The 23,996-nt window shown below is 40.6% G+C and overlaps 1 protein-coding gene across 2 annotated transcripts in view; it reads left to right on the forward strand.

Annotated features, from left to right (window-relative positions):
- The window catches only part of LOC124777267 (protein regulator of cytokinesis 1-like), a 251,101-nt gene that overhangs the window by 139,425 nt on the left and 87,680 nt on the right, over window positions 1-23,996 (forward strand). For both annotated transcript variants that reach the window (XM_047252597.1, XM_047252598.1), the window contains exon 8: window positions 13,184-13,407. In XM_047252597.1, the coding sequence (XP_047108553.1) occupies window positions 13,184-13,407 (224 nt within the window). The remainder of the gene's footprint in view (window positions 1-13,183; window positions 13,408-23,996) is intronic.

The raw sequence follows: 23,996 nt of genomic DNA on the forward strand, positions 1-23,996 counted from the left end.
CTCATAACTCAAATGACAATGGGATCAGACTTGTACACTTTGCTTCTTCAAAAAATATGGTAATGGCTGGTACAACTTTTAAGATACACATAAAATGATGTGGAAATATCCATATGAAAATACTTTCAACAAAATTGAGCATCTCCTAATAGATGCAAGACATCTGTCCAGGGTGGTGATTCACCTGGAGAACCTGGAATTATCAGAGAATTACAGTTTTCCAGGAGAAATTGGGGAAATCTCAGGGAATTTTAGGAATTTCATAAAAACTCTGGGAATTCTGTGTTTTTACCCCAGCATTGAATGTAATTTTTTTTTTTTTTTGCTGTTATAAATCACAAATTTTATATTTCAGAGTCTGTTAATTATATGAATATTGTTCCATATAGCTTCTTGATACCATCTTCAACCTCACACTTGGAATTTTCAAAGAATTTTTTTTTTAATCCAGTTTGAGTGCCACCCTGCTGTTTAAACTCATGGATGATAGAAGTTACAGGGGTGCTAATGTTGACTGTGTTCATTACCTTGCATAGCAACAATCAGAAGTCAAATAGCTAATGTGAGGAAGATAAGTGGTTTTCATGCACGAAAATTATGTATTGGTAAGCTCATGGAGCCAGAGTCTGCTCAGAGATTTTCTAACAAATACAAAGAATACCTAGCACACTTTCCTGACAGTGAGAGTATCGAGGAAATATGGAAAAACCTAAAAGAACACTTGCAAAAGCTGCTGATGAATGAATTTCTAACAAGAGTAAATTGGGCTATATACAATGCCTGGTTTGGTTAAGAGTGCACGTTAGTAACAGCAATTACCAATGAAGCCTACAAGAGAATGCTGCATCAGATAAACTATACCCTGAGATCTGTAAAAGATTATAGAATAGCAAAAATAGGAGAAAAGATGCTGCACAGAAGGCAGAGGAGAGCGCATGTAAGGAAAGAACTGGGAAAAGTGGAACAACTGAAAGGAATGAGTGAAGTGAGAGCTTTTTGGCGGAAGTTAAATAAGAGCTGAAAGGATTTTCAGCAAAGGATGAATTTGCATAGAAATACAGATGGTTCAGTTTTTGAGTAGGGATGTAGCAATATGCAGAAGGAGGGCTCAGCACTTTGATGAACTGTTGAATGATGGTACAGCTGAGAACAAAGGACTCTCACCCTTTGTAAATGCAAGGAACCCGTATATAAAGGAGCCAGTAAAAATTGTAATTAAGATTTGGGCAGACAAATGTATCCCTGACTAATGGAACATAGGCAATATTATGGTGTGCTCTAACTTCAAGGCAATTTGCCCAATACTTACAGCATATAAAATATTCTCAAACATCCTCCTTAAAGGCTTACACCATATGTTGAAAGCGGTGTTAGTGACTATCAGTGAGGGTTTTGTCAAGGAAGGTCTACTGTTGATCAGCTATTTATGATATGCCAAATACTAGAAAATTGCAAAGATTTTGGGACTGAGACTTCAGATTAGCCTATGACAATATTGATAGAAGGAAGCTGTATACAGCAATGGAAGAGTTAGGCATTGCTAATAAATTGATTGCCTTAATGAAGCTAATACGGAAAACTCTTGGCTACATAAGCACCATATGAAATTTTGTCATAAAAAATTCATTGTACTTGCAAATCAAACACCACAGTTTTTTGTTATAGTGTAGGTGTAGACTAAAAATGTGCCTTGTTATGTAAAGTAGTGCAAAGTGAACTTGTGTTGCAGGGAAGATATTCTGTGTTGACCTTATATTATGTATACTTACTTGTTATTTATACATGTCAAAGTAGTGGTGTATAAATACTGTATTTTGAAGTATATAAATAAACTGTCAAAACTTTACTGACCGACAGATTAGTTTTATAGAACTAGCACACCTTGCTGTAACAGGGTAAAGAAGGGAACCAGCTGAACAATACTACTGTTTGAGCACAAAAAATGTGAATATGCTCCTCTTTAAAAGCCGCTGACAAAAAAGTGAACATTAAAATTAAAGAAAGTGCCCACTTTCCCCCATGCTCTGTATGCAATATGATGTGTTAAAGTTTCGTAGTCTAATGGTCAAAACATCGTGCAAACCATTGGCAAAGACGTGTGGAGAGGAGCCAGTGGTGGTTCAAGAGAAAGTTAGCGCACTGTAACTGAGAAAGAAATGGATATTGACAATATGTGTGTGTGTGTGTGTGTGTGTGTGTGTGTGTGTGTGTGTGTGTGTGTGTGTGAGAGAGAGAGAGAGAGAGAGAGAGAGAGAGAGAGAGAGAGAGAGCGGGGGGGGGGGGGGGTTGGAGACAATGGCAGTGGGCCAGAGAGATAGTGCAAGTGGAAGAGGAGGAGGCAATGAGAAATAACAGAAAGCAAGAGAAAGGGATGAAGACACTGGGAGAAACAGACAATAGGAAGTCCCAGTGGGGGAGAGACATATATAGACAGTGGCCATGAGAGGGTGATGCTGAGTATGAAGGCATCACTGCAAAGAGAGGCAAGAGGAAAAGGATTTTGAATGTTGTGTATTAAAAGAGTGCGAATATGTTCATATGCCAAAATTAACGGTGAAGAAGGTGGAATGGAAATTGAGGCAGCTGGCTGGTTGTTGTTTCCCAGTTTTCGGCCAGAGTCTTTTAAAGAGGAGCATGTTCACCTTTTTTGCGCTCATATAGGAGCGTTTTTCAGCTGGTATAATGAATACGGAGGTTTCCAACATTGAATGGCAGAATCTTCTTGCAATCACTGGCTGTTGCTCACATTGTGTTTGTCAGCTCAGCATATACAGCTGCTATTGTGAAGATACTTACGTCAGAATGTTGTGCTACTCATGTGCTACATGTGAAACATAAAGTAAGTAACATTTAGTAAATACAAGTTACCAGCAGATCAGTGTAGTTTTATACATGTCTTAGCACTTTATTATACGTTATGTATTGTTAAATTATCAAATTTTCCAAAATTCCCAGCATTAATGATTGTGACCTAGCGAGGTGGCGCAGTGGTTAGCACACAGGACTCGCATTCAGGACGAAGATGGTTCAAACCCGCGTCCAGCCATCTTGATTTGGGTTTCCCTTGATTTTCCTAAATTACTTCAGGCAAATGCTGGAATGTTTCCTTTGAAAGGGCATGGCTGACTTCCTTCCCCATCCTTCCCTAATAGGATAGGACTGAAGACCTCACTGTTCGGTCCCCTCCCCAAAATCAACAATTTATGATTGTGAATAGTGTAGTGTGGGAAGTAGTCAATGGATGGCTATTGAACAGCAAGTCCAAAGCGTATTGTGGAATATTTTTGTTAACTGATACGCCAAATCTTCATTCTCATAAACAAATGTTTGGCATTCTTAGATAATTTGCAATCTGTTTCCTGCCACAATTACTAAGCAAAAATAGTTTCCTATCATTCTCAACATTCCTTTTATCACTAGTCAATGGTGCTATAATAGCTATAGTCGACATACAATGCCTTCCCGTGGATTCTGCAGAATAAATAAGATGACCTCGTAGAGGATCCTGACAGAATGGTACTGAATAATGGTAATGCAGCTGTACTGTTACCTTGTACTATGTATGTGGATTAGATGCATGATCTATAAGTAATTCTACCTTTGGGAAGACTGAATATGACCGTATGGGACATGTGTAACAGAAAACTTCTGTACTCTTAAAATGTTCCTCTTTACCTCAAGAGACCATCAAGAGATTACAACTGCAGGGCTCTCTGGGGCATTCAATTTATAGTAAGCCCACTCATATCCGTTTGTATTTACAATCGTCCAGTTGTCATCTGTTGCAAACTGCTAGTGTGCAAAGACTTGCACTTTGTGCTTGCAGTCTCGGATTCAGATAAGTTGCCAAAAGAAGTCATCCATCTAAAAACAGTGTTCAGAGAAAATGGATACTCTAAACTGTAAATTAACGGACAAAGAACCAGGAATTTGATGAAGAGCATGCCAGCAAAATCCTTAAATTTTCTTCCCTTTGTTGGCAATGTTTCATTCAAAATAGATAGAATGGTCTGGAAATTTCTTGTTAAAGTGGTTGTCCACCCACCATCAAAGACTGCAGGCCTGGGATCAGTGAAGGACAGTTTTTTTTGGTTGTGGAAGGCTCAGATTTACAAAATACGTTTCCAGTGTTGTGTGGCCTTCATAGGCCAGACCACACACACACTGTGGAAGAATACTGAACCAAATAATAAACAGCTCACTTGTGTTTTGCAACCAAATGAGCCGCCTCCTGTCGAACATTGTATCTCGACCAGACATTCAGTGTAGTATGAGACAACAGTTTTGGCCGCAGTAACATCCTTTTCTGCACACGCAGAATACACACCAATAATAAATTGTGGGATGGGAGAAGCATTCATTACTCTTCGATGGCTCATCTGATGATAAATGCCAGGTTTCCAGTAAAAATATCATTTAGAATAGTAAATGAAGGTCAGCTGCATGCCCAAAACTCCTTTGAATGCTCAGCTTTTTTTAAAACTCACATGTAGTCACTGAATCACATGAAATGCCGCAATCATCAATAAACATTATCTATGTGCATTTTAGCACAATGTTAATTATAATTATCGTTGGATGGACTGTCTTAGTTGTCACCACTCATCCAGAAAATATATCAATAACAGAAGCAATTTTTCCTGAGACTAAAGGAATCTGGCCTATTTATGTAGTCGCATTATTGAAACAGATGTGACAAGATGACAGGAATCTCAAAATGAAACATATGTTACCTTCTAGACAAAATTTGTATTTATGGTTGCAGTTCATAATTAAATGGTTAATGTGTAATTAATGTGTAACTGTCACAAGGCACTCTTGGCTTCGATTATGAACGGTACCAATTTTTTTACACATATGTGTTTTCACATGACACATGATCCTCTTCAATCTTGGACATTTTTTTTCCCCCATGAGTAGAGTGAAAGTCTCAATATTAAGTATTCATTGTTGAAAAATAGTAGCTCTTCATAAGTTTCTTAAATTAACCTTCTTTCCTTTTTGTTTCCAGTAAGTTATTTCAGTGGCACAGTGTTGTTAACAGTAATAATGGCTGCGAAAAATTCTGCTTTTAGCAGATGCAGCAACAATCTCCAAGCCAATTTACACTGATTAGCCATTTGGGATCATTTACTGATCTGGTAGATATCTCATGTATTGTGTAACAATTTGAAGTAGTATGGTCAAGAACTTTTCGAGATTTTTTTCCAACAGTGCTTCCTCTTACATAGTGTCCATTGTAAAGTTTATTAGAGAATTGTGTAAGAATAGGAAATATGTTGGTCAAGAATTTTACAAGATTTTTACTAACATGCATATTTATGTGCCATATATATTAAAAAATATGTAGCTTATGCCTGTTGAAACATTTATTAGAGCAAAATGTAATAATTTGAATTAAATCAGTCAAGATCTTTCCAAAATTTTTGCTGACAGTGTTTCCCTTATATTTATTGTATACATATTTATATATCTCATGTATTTAAAAAGTGTGTATCATCTACATCTACATTTATACTCCGCAAGCCACCCAACGGTGTGTGGCGGAGGGCACTTTATGTGCTACTGTCATTACCTCCCTTTCCTGTTCCAGTCGTGTATGGTTCGCGGGAAGAACGACTGTCGGAAAGCCTCTGTGCGTGCTCGAATCTCTCTAATTTTACATTCGTGATCTCCTTGGGAGGTATAAGTAGGGGGAAGCAATATATTCGATACCTCATCCAGAAACGCACCCTCTCGAAACCTGGCGAGCAAGCTACACCGCGATGCAGAGCGCCCCTCTTGCAGAGTCTGCCACTTGAGTTTGCTAAACATCTCCGTAACGCTATCACGGTTACCAAATAACCCTGTGACGAAATGCGCCACTCTTCTTTGGATCTTCTCTATCTCCTCTGTCAACCCGATCTGGTATGGATCCCACACTGATGAGCAATACTCAAATATAGGTCGAATGAGTGTTTTGTAAGCCACCTCCTTTGTTGATGGACTACATTTTCTAAGGACTCTCCCAATGAATCTCAACCTGGTACCCGCCTTACCAACAATTAATTTTATATGATCATTCCATTTCAAATCGTTCCGTACGCATACTCCCAGATATTTTACAGAAGTAACTGCTACCAGTGTTTGTTCCGTTATCATATAATCATACAATAAAGGATCCTTCTTTCTATGTATTCGCAATACATTACATTTGTCTATCTTAAGGGTCAGTTGCCATTCCCTGCACCAAATGCCTATCTGCTGCAGATCTTCCTGCATTTTGCTACAATTTTCTAATGCTGCAACTTCTCTGTATACTACAGCATCATCCGCAAAAAGCCGCATGGAACTTCCGACACTATCTACTAGGTCAATTATATACATTGTGAAAAGCAATGGTCCCATAACACTCCACTGTGGCACGCCAGAGGTTACTTTAACGTCTGTAGACGTCTCTCCATTGATAACAACATGCTGTGTTCTGTTTGCTAAAAACTCTTCAATCCAGCCACACAGCTGGTCTGATATTCCCTAGGCTCTTACTTTGTTTATCAGGCGACAGTGCGGAACTGTATCGAACGCCTTCCAGAAGTCAAGGAAAATAGCATCTACCTGGGAGCCTGTATCTAATATTTTCTGGGTCTCGTGAACAAATAAAGCGAGTTGGGTCTCACACGATCGCTGTTTCCGGAATCCATGTTGACTCCTTCAGAGTAGATTCTGGGTTTCCAAAAACGACATGATACGCGAGCAAAAAACATGTTCTAAAATTCTACAACAGATCGACGTCAGAAATATAGGTCTATAGTTTTGCGCATCTGCTCGACGACCCTTCTTGAAGACTGGGAGTACCTGTGCTCTTTTCCAATCATTTGGAACCTTCCGTTCCTATAGAGACTTGCGGTACACGGCTGTTAGAAGGGGGCAAGTTCTTTCACGTACTCTGTGTAGAATCGAATTGGTATCCCCTCAGGTCCAGTGGACTTTCCTCTGTTGAATGATTCTAGTTGCTTTTCTATTCCTTGGACACTTATTTCGATGTCAGCCATTTTTTCGTTTGTGCGAGGATTTAGAGAAGGAACTGCAGTGCGGTCTTCCTCTGTGAAACAGCTTTGGAAAAAGGTGTTTAGTATTTCAGCTTCACACGTGTTATCCTCTGTTTCAATGCCATGATCATCCCATAGTGTCTGGATATGCTGTTTCGAGCCACTTACTGATTTAACGTAAGGCCAGAACTTCCTAGGAATTTCTGTCAAGTCGGTACAATTTTACTTTCGAATTCACTGAACGCTTCACGCATAGCCCTCCTTACGCTAACTTTGACATCGTTTAGCTTCTGTTTGTCTGAGAAGTTTTGGCTGCGTTTAAACTTGCAGTGAAGCTCTCTTTGCTTTCGCAGTAGTTTCCTAACTTTGTTGTTGAACCACGGTGTGTTTTTCCCATCCCTCACAGTTTTACTCGGCACGTACCTGTCTAAAATGCATTTTACGATTGCCTTGAACTTTTTCCATAAACACTCAACATTGTCAGTGTCGGAACAGAAATTTTCGTTTTGATCTGTTAGGTAGTCTGAAATCTGCCTTCTGTTGCTCTTGCTAAACAGAGATACACCTTCCTCCCCTTTTTTATATTCCGATTAACTTCCATATTCAGGGATGCTGATTCCCTGTTCTGCACTTACAGAGTCGAAAAGTTCGGGTCTGTTTGTTATCAGTAGGTCCAAGATGTTATCTCCACGAGTCAGTTCTCTGTTTAATTGCTCGAGGTAATTTTCGGATAGTGCACTCAGTATAATGTCACCCGATGCTCTGTCCTTACCACCCGTCCTAAACATCTGAGTGTCCCAGTCTATATCTGGTAAATTGAAATCTCCACCTAAGACTATAACATGCTGAGAAAATTTATGTGAAATGTATTCCAAATTTTCTCTCAGTTGTTCTGCCACTAATGCTGCTGAGTCGGGAGGTCAGTAAAAGGAGCCAATTATTAACCTAGCTCAGTTGTTGAGTGTAACCTCCACCCATAATAATTCACAGGAACTATCCACTTCTACTTCACTACAGGATAAACTATTACTAACAGCGACAAACACGCCACCACCAGTTGCAGGCAATCTACCCTTTCTAAACACCGTCTGTGCCTTTGTAAAAATTTCGGCAGAATTAATCTCTGGCTTCAGCCAGCTTTCTGTACATATAACAATTTCAGCTTCGGTGCTTTCTATCAGCGCTTGAAGTTCCGGTACTTTACCAATGCAGCTTCGACAGTTTACAATTACAATATCGGCTGCTGCTTGGTCCCTGCATGTCCTGACTTTGCCCCGCACGCTTTGAGGCTGTTGCCCTTTCTGTACTCGCCCGAGGCCATCTAACCTAAAAATCAGCCCAGTCCACGCCACACAACCCCTGCTACCCGTGTAGCCGCTTGCTGCGTGTAGTGGACTCCTGACCTATCCAGCGGAACCCGAAACCCCACCACCCTATGGCGCAAGTTGAGGAATCTGCAGCCCACACGGTTGCAGAACCGTCTCAGCCTCTGATTCAGACCCTCCACTCGGCTCTGTACCAAAGGTCCGCAGTCAGTCCTGTCGACGATGCTGCAGATGGTGAGCTCTACTTTCATCCCGCTAGCGAGACTGGCAGTCTTCATCAAATCAGATAGCCACCGGAAGCCAGAGAGGATTTCCTCCGATCCATAGCGACACACATCATTGGTGCCGACATGAGCAACCACCTGCCTATGGGTGCACCTTGTACCCTTCATGGCATCCAGAAGGACCCTTTCCACATCTGGAATGAATCCCGCCGGTATGCACACGGAATGCACATTGGTTTTCTCCCCCTCTCTTGCTGCCATATGTCCGTCCAAAAGTTTATTGGAGTGTGGTGCAAAAATAGAAAAATTTCAATCAAGAACATTTTGAACTTTTTGCTAACATTTCCTCTTTATGTATTATATATACATATATGTACCACATCTACTAAAGTAATATGTAGGTGATCTAAATAATTAATGGAAAATCTCATATAAAGATGTGAAACAAATACTAACAAAGAGATAGAGAGGCTGGCCAGTACTTACCTCAGCTCAGTACAGCCGATAGATACACAAAAAACAGAACCGAAAATTTACGTTCCTAGCTTTTGGAACAAATGTTCCTTCATCAGGAAGGAGAGAGGGGAAAGAAAGGGAAGAAGGGAAAGTGGATTCAGTTACTCACAACCCAGGTTATGAAGCAACAGGGAAAGGAAAACAGGGAGGGTAGCAAGGATGGAGACATGGTTGTCAGGGGGTGCCTCCATCCTTGCTACCCTCCCTGTTTTCATTTCCCTGTTGCTTCATAACCTGGGTTGTGAGTAACTGAATCCACTTTCCCTTCTTCCCTTTCTTTCCCCTCTCTCCTTCCTGATGAAGGAACATTTGTTCCAAAAGCTAGGAACGTAAATTTTTGGTTCTGTTTTTTGTGTATCTATCGGCTGTACTGAGCTGAGGTAAGTACTGGCCAGCCCCTCTATCTCTTTGAAAGTACGAGGGCAGTTCAATAAGTAATGCAACACATTTTTTTTCTGAATCAGGGGTTGTTTTATTCAGCATTGAAATACACCAGGTTATTCCCCAATCTTTTAGCTACACAACACTATTTTTCAACGTAATCTCCATTCAATGCTACGGCCTTACGCCACCTTGAAATGAGGGCCTGTATGCCTGCACGGTACCATTCCACTGGTCGATGTCGGAGCCAACGTCGTACTGCATCAATAACTTCATCATCATCCGCGTAGTGCCTCCCACGGATTGCGTCCTTCATTGGGCCAAACATATGGAAATCCGACGGTGCGAGATCGGGGCTGTAGGGTGCATGAGGAAGAACAGTCCACTGAAGTTTTGTGAGCTCCTCTCGGGTGCGAGGTCTTGCGTTGTCATGAAGAAGGAGAAGTTCGTTCAGATTTTTGTGCCTACGAACACGCTGAAGTCGTTTCTTCAATTTCTGAAGAGTAGCACAATACACTTCAGAGTTGATCGTTTGACCATGGGGAAGGACATCGAGCAGAATAACCCCTTCAGCGTCCCAGAAGACTGTAACCATGACTTTATCGGCTGAGGGTATGGCTTTAAACTTTTTCTTGGTAGGGGAGTGGGTGTGGCGCCACTCCATTGATTGCCGTTTTGTTTCAGGTTCGAAGTGATGAACCCATGTTTCATCGCCTGTAACAATCTTTGACAAGAAATTGTCACCCTCAGCCACATGACGAGCAAGCAATTCCGCACAGATGGTTCTCCTTTGCTCTTTATGGTGTTCGGTTAGACAACGAGGGACCCAGCGGGAACAATCCTTTGAATATCCCAACTGGTGAACAATTGTGACAGCACTACCAACAGAGATGTCAAGTTGAGCACTGAGTTGTTTGATGGTGATCCGTCGATCATCTCGAACGAGTGTGTTCGCACGCTCCGCCATTGCAGGAGTCACAGCTGTGCACGGCCGGCCCGCACGCGGGAGATCAGACAGTCTTCCTTAACTTTGCGGCGATGATGACACACGCTTTGCCCAACGACTCACCGTGCTTTTGTCCACTGCCAGATCACCGTAGACATTCTGCAAGCGCCTATGAATATCTGAGATGCCCTGGTTTTCCGCCAAAAGAAACTCGATCACTGCCCGTTGTTTGCAACGCACATCCGTTACAGACGCCGTTTTAACAGCTCCGTACAGTGCGGCCACCTGTTGGAAGTCAATGAAACTATACGAGACGAAGCGGGAATGTTCGAAAATATTCCACAAGAAATTTCCGGTTTTTTTCAACCAAAATTGGCCGAGAAAAAAAATGTGTTGCATTACTTATTGAACTGCCCTCGTAATATGTAGCCTACATCCATCCAAGTATTATTAGACTATCATGTAAAAGTATGAATTAAATTGATAGAGAAATTTTCAAGAGTTTGCTAGCAACAATTCCTCTTTATATGCTGAAAAGTATGTGCTGTATGATGATGATGATGATGATGATGGTCCCATACTCCAAGGAGCATAGGGGATGATGCGGGAAATATTCCGAGTAGCATAGGGGATGATGCGGGAGCCCAGCACCGCTGTACTAGGCAAGGTCCTAGCAGAGGTGGTTTGCCATTGCCTTCCTCCGGCTGTAATGGGGATGAATGATGATGATGATGATGACACAACAACACCCAGTCATATCGAGGCAGGAAAAATCCCTGACCCCGCCGGGAATCGAACCCTGGACTCCGTGCGCGGGAAGTGAGAACGCTACCACAAGGCCAAGTGTGTGTGTGTGTGTGTGTGTGTGTGTGTGTGTGTGTCATATATATATAATAGAGGGAAACATTCCACGCGGGAAAAATATATTTAAAAACAAAGATGATGTGACTTACCATACGAAAGTGCTGGCAGGTCGATAGAAACACAAACAGACACATACATACTCACATAATTCAAGCTTTCGCTACAAACTGTTGCCTCATCAGGAAAGAGGGAAGGAGAGGGAAAGACGAAAGGAAGTGGGTTTTAACGGTGAGGGTAAGGAGTCATTCCAATCCCGGGAGCGGAAAGACTTACCTTAGGGGGAAAAAAGGACGGGTATACACTCGCGCGCACACACACACATATCCATCCACACATATACAGACACAAGCAGACATATTTATTGGTCTTTAAATATGTCTGCTTGCGTCTGTATATGTGTGGATGGATATGTGTGTGTGTGTGTGCGAGTGTATATATATATATATATATATATATATATATATATATAAAGAAAGATGATGAAACTTACCAAACAAAAGCGCTGGCAGGTCGATAGACACACAAACATACACACAAAATTCTAGCTTTCGCAACCAATGGTTGCCTCGTCAGGAAAGAGGGAAGGAGAAGGAAAGACAAAAGGATATGGGTTTTAAGGGAGAGGGTAAGGAGTCATTCCAATCCCGGGAGCGGAAAGACTTACCTTAGGGGGAAAAAAGGACAGGTATACACTCGCACACACACACACATATCCATCCACACATACACAGACACAAGCAGACATTTACCCCTAAGGTAAGTCTTTCCGCTCCCGGGATTGGAATGACTCCTTACCCTCTCCCTTAAAACCCATATCCTTTTGTCTTTCCTTCTCCTTCCCTCTTTCCTGACGAGGCAACCATTGGTTGCGAAAGCTAGAATTTTGTGTGTATGTTTGTGTTTGTTTGTGTGTCTATCGACCTGCCAGCGCTTTTGTTTGGTAAGTTTCATCATCTTTCTTTTTAGATATATTTTTCCCACGTGGAATGTTTCCCTCTATTATATATATATATATATATATAAAAACAAAGATGATGCGACTTACCATATGAAAGCGCTGGCAGGTCGATAGAAACACAAACAAACACACATATACACACAAAATTCTAGCTTTCGCAACCAATGGTTGCTTCGTCAGGGAAGAGGGAAGGAGAGGGAAAGTCGAAAGGATGTGGGTTTTAAGGGAGAGGGTAAGGAGTCATTCCAATCCCGGGAGCGGAAAGACTTACCTCGGGGAAAAAAGGACAGGTATACACTCGCACACACACACATATCCATCCGCACATACGCGACATGTCTGCTTGTGTCTGTGTATGTGCGGATGGATATGTGTGTGTGTGTGCGCGAGTCTATACCTGTCCTTTTTTCCCCCTAAGGTAAGTCTTTCCGCTCCCGGGATTGGAATGGCTCCTTACCCTCTCCCTTAAAACCCACATCCTTTCGTCTTTCCCTCTTTCCTGACGAAGCAACCATTGGTTGCGAAAGCTGGAATTTTGTGTGTATGTATGTGTTTGTTTGTGTTACTGTAAAATCAGCAGTAAATTAGTCAAGAACTTTTCAGATTTTTGCTAACATTATTTCTCTCTTATGTTTTAGATATACCATATATATTTAAAAACATGTAACCTACGTCTACCTGAACATTTATTATAGTGGAAAGTTTAAAATACATCATCCAAGTACTTTTCGAGATTTTTGGTAACTACGTTTATTAATGACCTCTTTCTTTCTTTTTTCCTTTTGTAGAGTCTGTGTCTGTCCAAATATTTTTTAGACCGTCGCGTAAAAATTTTAAGTAAATGTCTTTATATAGTAGTACATATAGATAACACTCTTTATCTGAGCAAAATTTTAAAGGGTATATACTGCAGAAATTTTTTAAAGTATTGTTATTTACAGCTAGAACAGGAAGTACGAAGATGTGAAATCAGGAGGAGGGAAAATATACCCCACTACATAAAAGCTGTAAGAGAAGAAATACAGGAGCTGTGGGATAAATGCTGCTTTGGAAGACGTCTGCGTTTATCATTCCTGGAATTTTATTCAGAAGGAAGTAGTGAATCCTTACTTGAACGTTTGGAAGAGGAAGTCTCTACATTACGAAAGTATTATAATGAGAACAGGTAACAGAAAGTGGAGTCAGGTTTACTTTCCTCAGTAATGTTTGTTAATACTGATCTTCTTGGCAGGTTTAGACTGTGCAGGGCAGGAATAGAATCTGTGCTTTGTACTGCCTCCCAATACAACTTTAATCTCCTTCAGAGTGCTCTGTCTTAGATACAATACACTTCTCCAAATGTTCATTCCAGCATTGGAAGCACCTTTTAAATTCACCATCTTTGATACCCACTAGCACTGCCATGACATTGCATTTTGTATCATCGGTAGCAGCAACACACTTTCCTTTAAAGTCCCTTTACATCCTAGGAACAAGAAGTCAGAGGAGCTAAATCTTGCAAATAGGAGACATGGGTCAAGTTAGTTGCCTTAATTGAGGACAAGAACTAGGGAACACTGAGCAGGGGAGCATTGTTGTGATGCAGGAACCACTTGCCAAAGTTCCACAAAACTGGACATTTTCATGTCAGACTTCTGTGCCAGCTTCGCACGCCCTCCAAATACAATTGTTGGTTTCCTGTCTGCATTTTAGGAACATATTCTGAGTGGAGGATCCCTTTAATTGCAAAAAAAGGGGGAATGAAAGAAAGAAATAAAAAGAAAAATTCAGCATCATCTTCAATTTTGATTTCACCTCACAAGCTTTTTTTGGGGGGGGGGGGGGGGGGGGGGGGCGGGTGGTACAGGTAACATCTTTAGACGTAACTTTTTACTTTATGTACCATACCCGTAGCTCCAGGAAAGCATTTTTTTGGTTTAAACAATGTATTCTGGCCTTTTTAGGTCTTAATGAATAATATAATGAACACTAATATTAACATAAAAACTCTTAAGATGCATACCTAAAATTTTGTGAAGTGAAACATTTTCTGTTACCTCTTAGCACATGTTAGTAGGCTAAGAAAGATTTTTCTGTATCACAAGAGGTCAATGATATGTATTTCGACACAATCACTCATGGCCCCCAACAAGAGCCACCCGCAAACTTCTCCATATGAATAATGACAGAAATGTCCTTTATATCTGGGATTCGTCAGAAGACTATTACTTGATTTAATGCTGTACAGAGATACACCTGCATCTCAGAAATCGCGTCTACAGCACCTTTCAGTGGTAGGGATGCAGACTCTATGCTTCAAATTGCAGCAGTTAGATATTTGAAAGTGAAGTTTTAAAAATGCCAATGACACAACATTCTTTTTGTTCTTAGGGCTCTCTTGACCTTTGTTGATTCACTAGAATTGAATATGTCTGCTACCGCTTCGACTTTTTGGTAGTGTTTGGCATAATGCTCTCTTAACACTTTCGAGACGAGCGACATAGCTCCTACATCGGTCCGACAGTACCCCAAAAAGACGATCGACGTAGCTCCTACATCGGCCTATTATCAGTGATGTTAACGACTCCCAGCGCATGACTTTCATATTCTGTAGGTTTAAAAGTACTCTCTGGTTATCCTAGTACCAAGAAAAAATTATAGATGGCAGCATATGTTGAAGGTGGTACGGGAGTATATTTTGAGTCATTTGCTTTGCTGCGCTCACGCTCAACTTACAACAGACACGCAGCAGTTTGACGGCAACAAATATCAGTGTAAAACCTAATTTGGAATGGTGGAAAAAATGAAGCCAGACAGTGTTTTGGACTACAATGGTAAAAAAGCTGGTGTGGATCATAGCGACCAGCTAATGGTGTACTATCCTTTTGAATAAAAACAAATAAAGTGGTGGAAAAAAGTTTTCTTTCACATTTTCATGCTCATGACTGTAAATTCATACATTTTGTACAAAACGTCGCGAAATACAAGCAAACATCTGGTTGAATACATTACAGTTAGCAGAGAACTTGGTTCACAAAGGTGGCCTCTTAGACTCATGCACTTCTCAGAATAGATCACCCATCAACAGACTAAGCGGAAGACATTTTCCAAAATTAATTCCACCCACAAAATTGTCTAAGTGGCCTCAGAGAAGGTGCAAAGTATGCGCAGAAACAAGCAAGGCCAGATATGGTAAAGTTCCAAGGAAAGACACGCGATATTATTGTGAAACCTGTGACGTAGGGCTTTGTTTTCCAAAATGTTTCGCAATATTTCATACAAAAGCCAATGTAACTGTGTGATTATTAATAAAATAAAAGTTCATATTTCAACAGTTATTCATTTAAAATTAACAACTTCAACCCTATGTCCCTTAGAGGTCCTAAAACCAAAAAAGAATTTTTTTTCACTGTGAAAACAGCATACTCTCAAATTAATATACAACCCTTGTGACTAACGTAAATGTTTATTTCTTTGCAGTACTCTGAAGGGAATGGATGTAGTTTTTAAATGCAAAAGAGTAATCTATTTTTTGTGGTATAGAATCTGCTGTAGAAAATTCAGAAAAACTGTGAAATCGCTCGGTACCAGCCGGTTGAGTGTCGACACTCGCGCTCAGTCCTCAAAGTGTTAACCATGTAATCTTTAAGGTATCTAACCGTGCAGACTGCAGTACTGTGATTTGTCTTTTCCAATTCTTTACACAGCAATATGTAGAGTTTTTCTTGTGTTGTTGAATGTAATTTCCCCGCCACAGCATTAGCTATAAATCTGCCACAACTGTCAGTAGTCTCTTTGACTGAAAGCCAAATTAGTGGTCACTAGTGTCTCTTCTAATATTCGCAACAGTATTTTCATACACCTGTTTCAAATTATTTTTCTGCAGTGTTAATTCATATGGTGTACTGCAGCAGCTGACACTCTCCAGGAAGCACTTAAAAATTGAGTTCTTTAGCATGTTCCATGACCCATCAGCTGACACTAAAGCCTGACAGGAGTCAGTCTAGATGAAAGCTGTCCACTCCATTGCTTGTCATCCAGGAAACTTATGGTTGAATCTGTTGCTTGTTCTTTTTCCTAGGTTGCTCGTAAACTAAGCTGCAGAATCTTTCTGTCGAAGGAATGAGACTTATTATCATGGCCTACCTAAAATTAAAGCAAATAAACAGTAAGAAGGTGGCAGTAACTAAAAAATAAGAATGTGGTCTTGTAAAATGTCAGCTTCAATTGAATCGCATATGGATGTTAGTAAACTAATTTAAAATTTTTATTTTTAAGATCTGAGATAAGAAGATTAGCCAGAAGATTGGTAGATAACATGAATGATAAAAAACATCTGTACATAAAAAATTCTGAGTAATGCAGGAGTAGGTTTAATAATGAATAAAAAAATAGGAGTGCGGGTAAGCTACTACAAACAGCATTGTGAACGCATTATTGTCGCCAAGATAAACGCGAAGCCCATGCCTACTACAGTAGTACAAGTTTATATGCCAACTAGCTGTGCAGGTGACGAAGAAATTGAAGAAATGTACGATGAAATGAAAGAAATTATTCAGATAGTGAAGGGAGACGAAAATTTAGTAGTCATGGGTGACTGGAATTCGGCAAAAGGAATCATAAAAGAAGGTTGTATACATGGAAGAACCCTGGAGTTACTAAAAGGTATCAGAAAGATTATATAATGGTAAGACAGATTTAGGAACCAGGTTTTAAATTGTAAGACATTTCCAGGGGCAGATGTGGATTCTGACCACAATCTATTGGTTATGACCTGTAGGTTAAAACTGAAGAAACTGCAAAAAGGTGGGAATTTAAGGAGATGGGACCTGGATAAACTGACTAAACCAGAGGTTGTACAGAGTTTCAGGGAGAGCATAAGGGAACAATTGACAGGAATGGGGGAAAGAAATATGCCAGAAGAAGAATGGGTAGCTTTGAGGGATGTAGTAGTGAAGGCAGCAGAGGATCAAGTAGCTAAAAAGACGAGGGCTAGTAGAAATCCTTGGGTGACAGAAGAGATACTGAATTTTATTGATGAAAGGAGAAAATATAAAAATGCAGTAAATGAAACAGGCAAAAAGGAATATAAACGTCTCAAAAATGAGATCGACAGGAAGTGCAAAATGGCTAAGCAGGCATGGCTAGAGGATAAATGTAAGGATGTAGAGGCTTATCTCACTAGGGGTAAGATAGATACAGCCTACAGGAAAATTAAAGAGACCTTCAGAGAAAAGACAACCACTTGTATGAATATGAAAAGCTCAGATGGAAACCCAGTTCTAAGCAAAGAAGGGAAAGCAGAAAGGTGGAAGGAGTATATAGAGGGTCTATACAAGGGCGATGTTCTTGAGGACAATATTATGGAAATGGAAGAGGAGGTGGATGAAGATGAAATGGGAGATATGATACTGCGTGAAGAGTTTGACAGAGAACTGAAAGACCTTAGATTCGGGAAAATTGTTTTTCCTTGCTTTAGAGTCTCAATTTTCAGGTGCAGCTTAGATTTGAATGCGGCTTAGATTCGAGTAAATATGGTATTCCTCAGTTCAAGCAGTTGAAGGATGGCTGGAAATGGGCTGACCTTCAGCAAGCATTTTGCCCTTTTTAAACCAAGAAAATCATTCATTCTCTTCAGTTTTGTTAGGAGCATGTTCTCTGTATGTTGTTCGTCTCAGCACAACAGTTTCTGCTGTGTTCTTACTAGCTAAAAAACAAAACTTCACAGCCGCATATTTTTAGTGAGAGTCAATCATTGCTTTGTGATGAGAGTGCACCATAGAGAGACACAAAGAACTCCCACAGAAACCACACTTGTAATTGGTAGGTGACATAACTTGTCAGATTGACTCAGCAGTAGTCCTACAACAGCATGCTAGAGGTGCAGGTATATAAGTACATGATGCACAACAGTCAGATCCCAGTTACCTTTTAATCCCTCCCTCATATTGCAGCAAGTGCACTGCTAACAGACAAGATCTGGTTCACTGACTAAAGGGGGAGGTAGATATTGTGAAATTCTCAGTTGTTCAGTGGCTAAAGTGTAGTGCACAAATGACACAAATTTGTCTTAGCACTGCTCCAGTGGACAGCTATAGCTATAAGGTTTCAAAATGTCATTCTCTTCTAATGACATACATGAGGGGCAATCATAAAGTTTTAAACCTCAAAAAATTAAGCTATGGCCATGAAACTTATGGGTGGTGTTAATCCTTCTGTACGTATTCAACATCCAGTGCAACATATTTTTCCATACAAATGGTGTCTTGGTGGAGATTTCATTTGTAGAAACCGACATTTTAGTAGCCCAAAAATGTTACACCTCTAAAGTCTCCTTGTCGTCATTCTGGAAATATCTGCCTTACATTGGTTTCTTCATGTGAGTAAAGTGGTAGAACTCACTGGGTGCCAAGCCAGGAGAATATAGAGTTGTGGCAAAATTCGACACCTCAAAGCAGCAGTAAGTGTGACTGTGACTTATGGAGACAGGGCATGCAATACTGTCACAAAGCAGAAACACTCCTTTGCTAAGATTTCGACTATTTATAATCCTGTCTACAAATGAGAAACATCCTACCGACAATAATTCCCACCCTGTCCAAAGTAGTATTCCACTGCTTATCTTGTCTGTGCAGTTTCCTGGTCAAACTTTACATCACACTTACTCTCCACCTGTACCATATATATTGTACCTGACCCTGGTGCAAGATGTCTCCACACAGTGAAAGCAGTGATGTCATATGCCAGCTCTGCTGTAATTTCTGCATGGTATTCTATAAATGAATGTCCACTGCCATATTGTGGCCGACAGCTGAGTTGACCACCACTAGCAGATATGCTGCTGAGCACATCATGCTCAACTTCATTGGCTGCTTCGCAACCCTAGCTACCTTGATCTGTAGCTCTAACCATAGCTTCTCTGAATTACCTAAACTGAAGTTTTTCTTGCAACACATCCTTCATTCATAATACTTCTGGCTCTATGTCCTCCAGCCCCTTCCCCAGGACCTTAACTGCATCCATTCTCTCTCTCTCTCTCTCTCTCTCTCTCTCTCTCTCTCTCTCTCTCTCTCTCTCTCTCCCCCCCCCCTCCCCCCCCCCCCCTCCTTCTGTCTCCTCCACCCAACCCACCACACCCTGCCTGCAGCCAGAATGTGCTCACTGCTGCTACAATCCTGCTCAATTGTTGCCCCTCTCTCCCACCCATCAGCCAACCTCTCCCAACCCTTCCTCCCGCACCTCAACCTTTACCTTCTTTTGCCCACTTCACCTGACACAACCCCTTGTCCGAGTGTGCATGCACGCGTGCGCACATGTGTCTGAATGGGTGGGAAAGAGAGGTAGCAGTTGGGCAGGATTGTAGCACCAGTGAGTGGGTGCGCATGCCCCCCCCCCCCCCCCCTCCTCACACACACACACACACACACACACACACACACACACACACACACACACACATGCTTCATGGCAATTCAGTTTTCCAGACACATGAAATGCAGCTTCATTGCTGATAACCAATTTATGTGGAAAAACAATCTTCCTCCACTATCGGGAAGAATGATTTCCACACACCTTTTCTGCTGTCAGTCCTGGCTGGCCCTATTGTCATCACATCACATAAGCAGCCAGTCTCATTTAATGTGTTGTACCAGTCGTGGATTATTTTGTTTGATGGAGCTGTTACCAGATACTTGGTACAAAATCATGGCTGAATCATCATGATTGACTCACACTTAGCAAATTCAGTGACACAAAAAGCACATATGATACATTAAACACCATGTTCTGACAAGTGTGCTCCCTAGTAGTGCACTCTGCGACTCCTCAATGACACTTTTTATAGATCAGAACTTTGAGAGAGATCCTGTATCTATTCAAATGTATCATTTTTCTATATGTCGTGTAGTTTTTGCGCAGTCATTTTCTGAAATCCAGGCGGTACTTGTTCAACCTTTAAGTTTGTGACAGCACATGGTCTTCTTGTACAGAAACTGGGTATGAGAATTTTATTATATCATAATTTTATAAAACTATATGTATTTTACATGTGATTTGTCAAATTATATAGAAGTTTTGATTTTTATATGTAAAGTTGGCCATTTGATACACTCAAGACCAGTTATCCATAAAGATAATTGTGGTTGTGTTGGAAAATAATTTTAAAAAACGTTTTTAACTATTTTAGTACTCACACTCTTCTCCAGACTGTACACTTACTTCACTAAAATTAACTAGAGGATTTGTAATACGACTCTGCAGTCTTGTTACTCCTATAAGAAGCTAGGAAGCTCTCCTCTAGATCGTTCATAAACAGGAGGCATGGAAGGTACCATGCAGCTGCCCATCGATCTGCCAAAAATTTGTCTCTCTGTTCGAAGGAGAGATAGTTAAGATATCAGGATTGCCACAAGTCTTGTAAATCAGGGAATTTCAAACACGTCAGGGAAATATCAGGGAAATTTGGAAAAAAAAACTGGAAAAATCTCATTTTTGTCTCGGTAGATGAAATGGTTTGTTTACTGAGGTGTCATGCATCGTCTGTGGCTGGGTGCAGCTGAGTATGTGCACTGCTTCCCTACTCCCTTATTCCTACTGCTTCCCCCATCCTACCACTCCTCTCAGCTTGCAGTCAGTGCTGCCACCACTTCTTGCCACTAGCCTAACAGCTGCCAATGAGAGGCAAGGAGGCATGAGGAGTGGTTTTTCTGGATCTGATTCTCAGAGACTGTAGATGCAGCAGCCAAGATGGCAGGTATCGGTAATGGATTGGGTCTCTGATCTGAAGCCATTCGGTTCCCACTAATGTGCAGACCCTGCCTATTGGATCTAGTCTCACCGATCTGCTCATAGGCCAGACTTGTTTGTGTGTGATATAATGCAGCGGATTTTTATGGTTTATCCATGGACACAGGACTGTGGTGCTCCTCAATGGGCTAGAGACCATCAGCGATATATTTCAAGAATTGTGATTGTCGTACCACAAGCGTGTTGTACACTGTAGCGTTTTATAGACATTTTGTTTATTGTAGTACATTTTGGCACTTCAAAAGTAGTTCATGTGTTAGAAAGTATAAATGATAAGAAGAAGAAAATTGTCAGTCACTGGCAGTTTGTACATTATGTACTCATATATTTCTTGAAAGAAAAATGACACAATACCTGTAAAATAATAGAAATAACACAGAGGTTAATTACCAACAATAACGAACATAGTAAAACCAACATTTTTTAGCAGTCACCTACAGTGTTGGTTTACACAATTCTTCCCTGCCTTATACAATTATTTCAAGAGGCCTACTTTTTTCTGAGGTTATTTCTGAAATTGGTGAAGGTATTTTAAATCTGTCTTGTGACTCCAAGGAAATATGTATTTTTGTCACCAAATGTGTTTAGTTTTATGGAAATAAAATAACATCATTGTCTTAATGAAACACACGTACCAAATGGCTTGCTTTCTTTATCTAAAGACAGTTTATTACAAAAGATGTTGATGTTAGTACTTCAGATTTTTTCTCACATCAGGAAACATTGTCTGCTTGCAAGTTTTTTTTAGATATTTCCTTGTTTGCACTATTGTTTCTTGTACTGTAGCTGCGAAGACAGATTGTCAAATAACGTCTTAACTTACCCTTGATACCTCAAAATTCATCAGGGAAAAATGCTAAAACTTGTCTGGAAATCAGAGAATTTCACTTGGGGCAACCCTGGGGTTGGGCTTACGGATTTTGGGGGAGCGTGTAGAAGGTGGGTGTGTGAAGTGTCATAGAGGTGAGTAGGGAAATGGATTTAGGGGAGATTACATTAGATTAATTATTCATTCCATAGACCCACAAAAGAGGAAATCCTCTTGGGTGTGGAACATTTCAGATAAACACATTGCAAAAATGTAATTAGAAAAACTTGGGGGTTTCCTAATTTTAATGATCCTCAGTCAATAAACAGTAAAATTATGTACGTGAATTAAAATTAAATTACAGGTTTAATACTTACATCTGATTTCATTAAATCCATCATTCACACAGTAGCTAGTTACTTGGCTACTGCATCCAAGTATTGTCAAAAATTAAAGTAAATTATTCATTTCAATGATCCTCAATTAAGAACAGTCAAATTATGTACAAGATTTAAAATTAAACTTCAACTATTTACAGACTTAAGACTCATCTGTTTTCCATACATCCATCTCTGCTTTCCATACATCCATCATTCACACAGTAGGTAGTTACTTGGCTGTTACAACCAAGTATTGTCAAAAATTAAAGTACAATAAATTTTTGTTAAAGTGGTCTGCTGCACTTGTTGAGAAATTCATGGATGGAATAGGAGGAGTTGGCCACCAAAAATTCTTTTAAATTATGTTTAAATTGTGCCTTGTCTGAAACTAAACTGTTAATGGTTGCTCGTAACTTATTGAAAATATGCATTGCTGAATACTGGACTCCTTGCTGGGCAAGAGTAAGTGATTTTAAATCTTTGTGTATATTGTTCTTATTCCTAGTATTCCTGTGTACTAAGCAGTTAGTTGGAAAAGGAGAGGTTCTGGGAAGGGCCTAAGGCTTTAAGCAGGGATTGAAGTTTATGTTGAACTTTTGGGATGGGATCATTCTGGCAGATTTTGTAGGTGTAGTAGTCAAATAATTGGCTGAGGCCTTCTGTCAGGTAGTCACTTATATTCATATCAGTAATAGTGGAACCTTTGTTTCCAGGTAGAATGATTAGGTCTGGGTTTGTTTTGAGGTTGTGTATGGCTGTCCTTTCTTCTGCTTCCTAAGGGAAGGGACCTGAGGAGAAATGGTGAGGCCAAGTTGAAGGTAAGGAATGCCTGGGAAGTGACCAGGGGGTGGGGAGGGTGGAGGGAGAATCATGATTGGATGGCGGTATGAATTGGGAAAGGCAGTGTTCATTGTTGGGATTAGGTTGGATTTAGTTGGAGGGATTGGTGACAAAGATGTGTGTCCATTGCGGGGATTAGGATGAGAGGAGCAGGTCTTTGACGAGTCTAACATGGTTACATTTGTTGAAGATGAGGCCTTCGGATAGGACTAATATTTGTGTGGCACTGGGGATTTTACTGGAAAGGTTAAGAACATTGTTACGGAATGTTTCGAATCTGGATTTGGTGCAGTGTTTGTAGGGAGCTTGAGGGGGGGGGGGGGCAGCTAGGCAGGGTCTGAGTGTTGTGCAGAGTTGATGAGGAGGAACACAGTGGGTAGGATAGAGGTTGGATAGTGGTATCCCAAGGCAGCAGTAAGATGTCAGCAGGTTGGTTAACATATGGAGGTGGTGTGTGGAATGCTCCAGGTGCTGGAGAGCAAGGGATTAAATTTCAGAGGTGTGATGTATGCGGCAGGGAATGCGCAGTTTCATTCTCTTGGAGAAGAAGTGGAGGTGGTTGTGGGATGCCTGTACCATAGAGATGCATTTTTGCAATACAGCTTTGTGAAGGTCAGGGACTGACAGTTTCTGAAAAGGTGAAAATCATTGTGAAAGAAGGATGGAATCTAGAGGAAGGAATTTTTATGTTTAGGCCATTCGGGGAGAGTCCATGGTTTAGGCAGCATTTACGAAACAATATATGGGAGACTGGATTTTAGTAAGGAAAGGGATATTTTTCTGAAGTGGGTGCAGGAAAATGGAGTGAGGGTCCATTATGGCAGGGATGTCATAAGGAAACACAAATGAGGAGGAAATGGGCAAATGAAGATTTTAGATGGTTGTGAGGGGAGATGGATAACAGAAGTCATAAAAAGTACATAAAGTGATGCACAAATACAT

The sequence above is a fragment of the Schistocerca piceifrons genome, chromosome 2 (assembly GCF_021461385.2).
Source record: "Schistocerca piceifrons isolate TAMUIC-IGC-003096 chromosome 2, iqSchPice1.1, whole genome shotgun sequence".
Lineage (NCBI taxonomy): Eukaryota > Metazoa > Arthropoda > Insecta > Orthoptera > Acrididae > Schistocerca > Schistocerca piceifrons.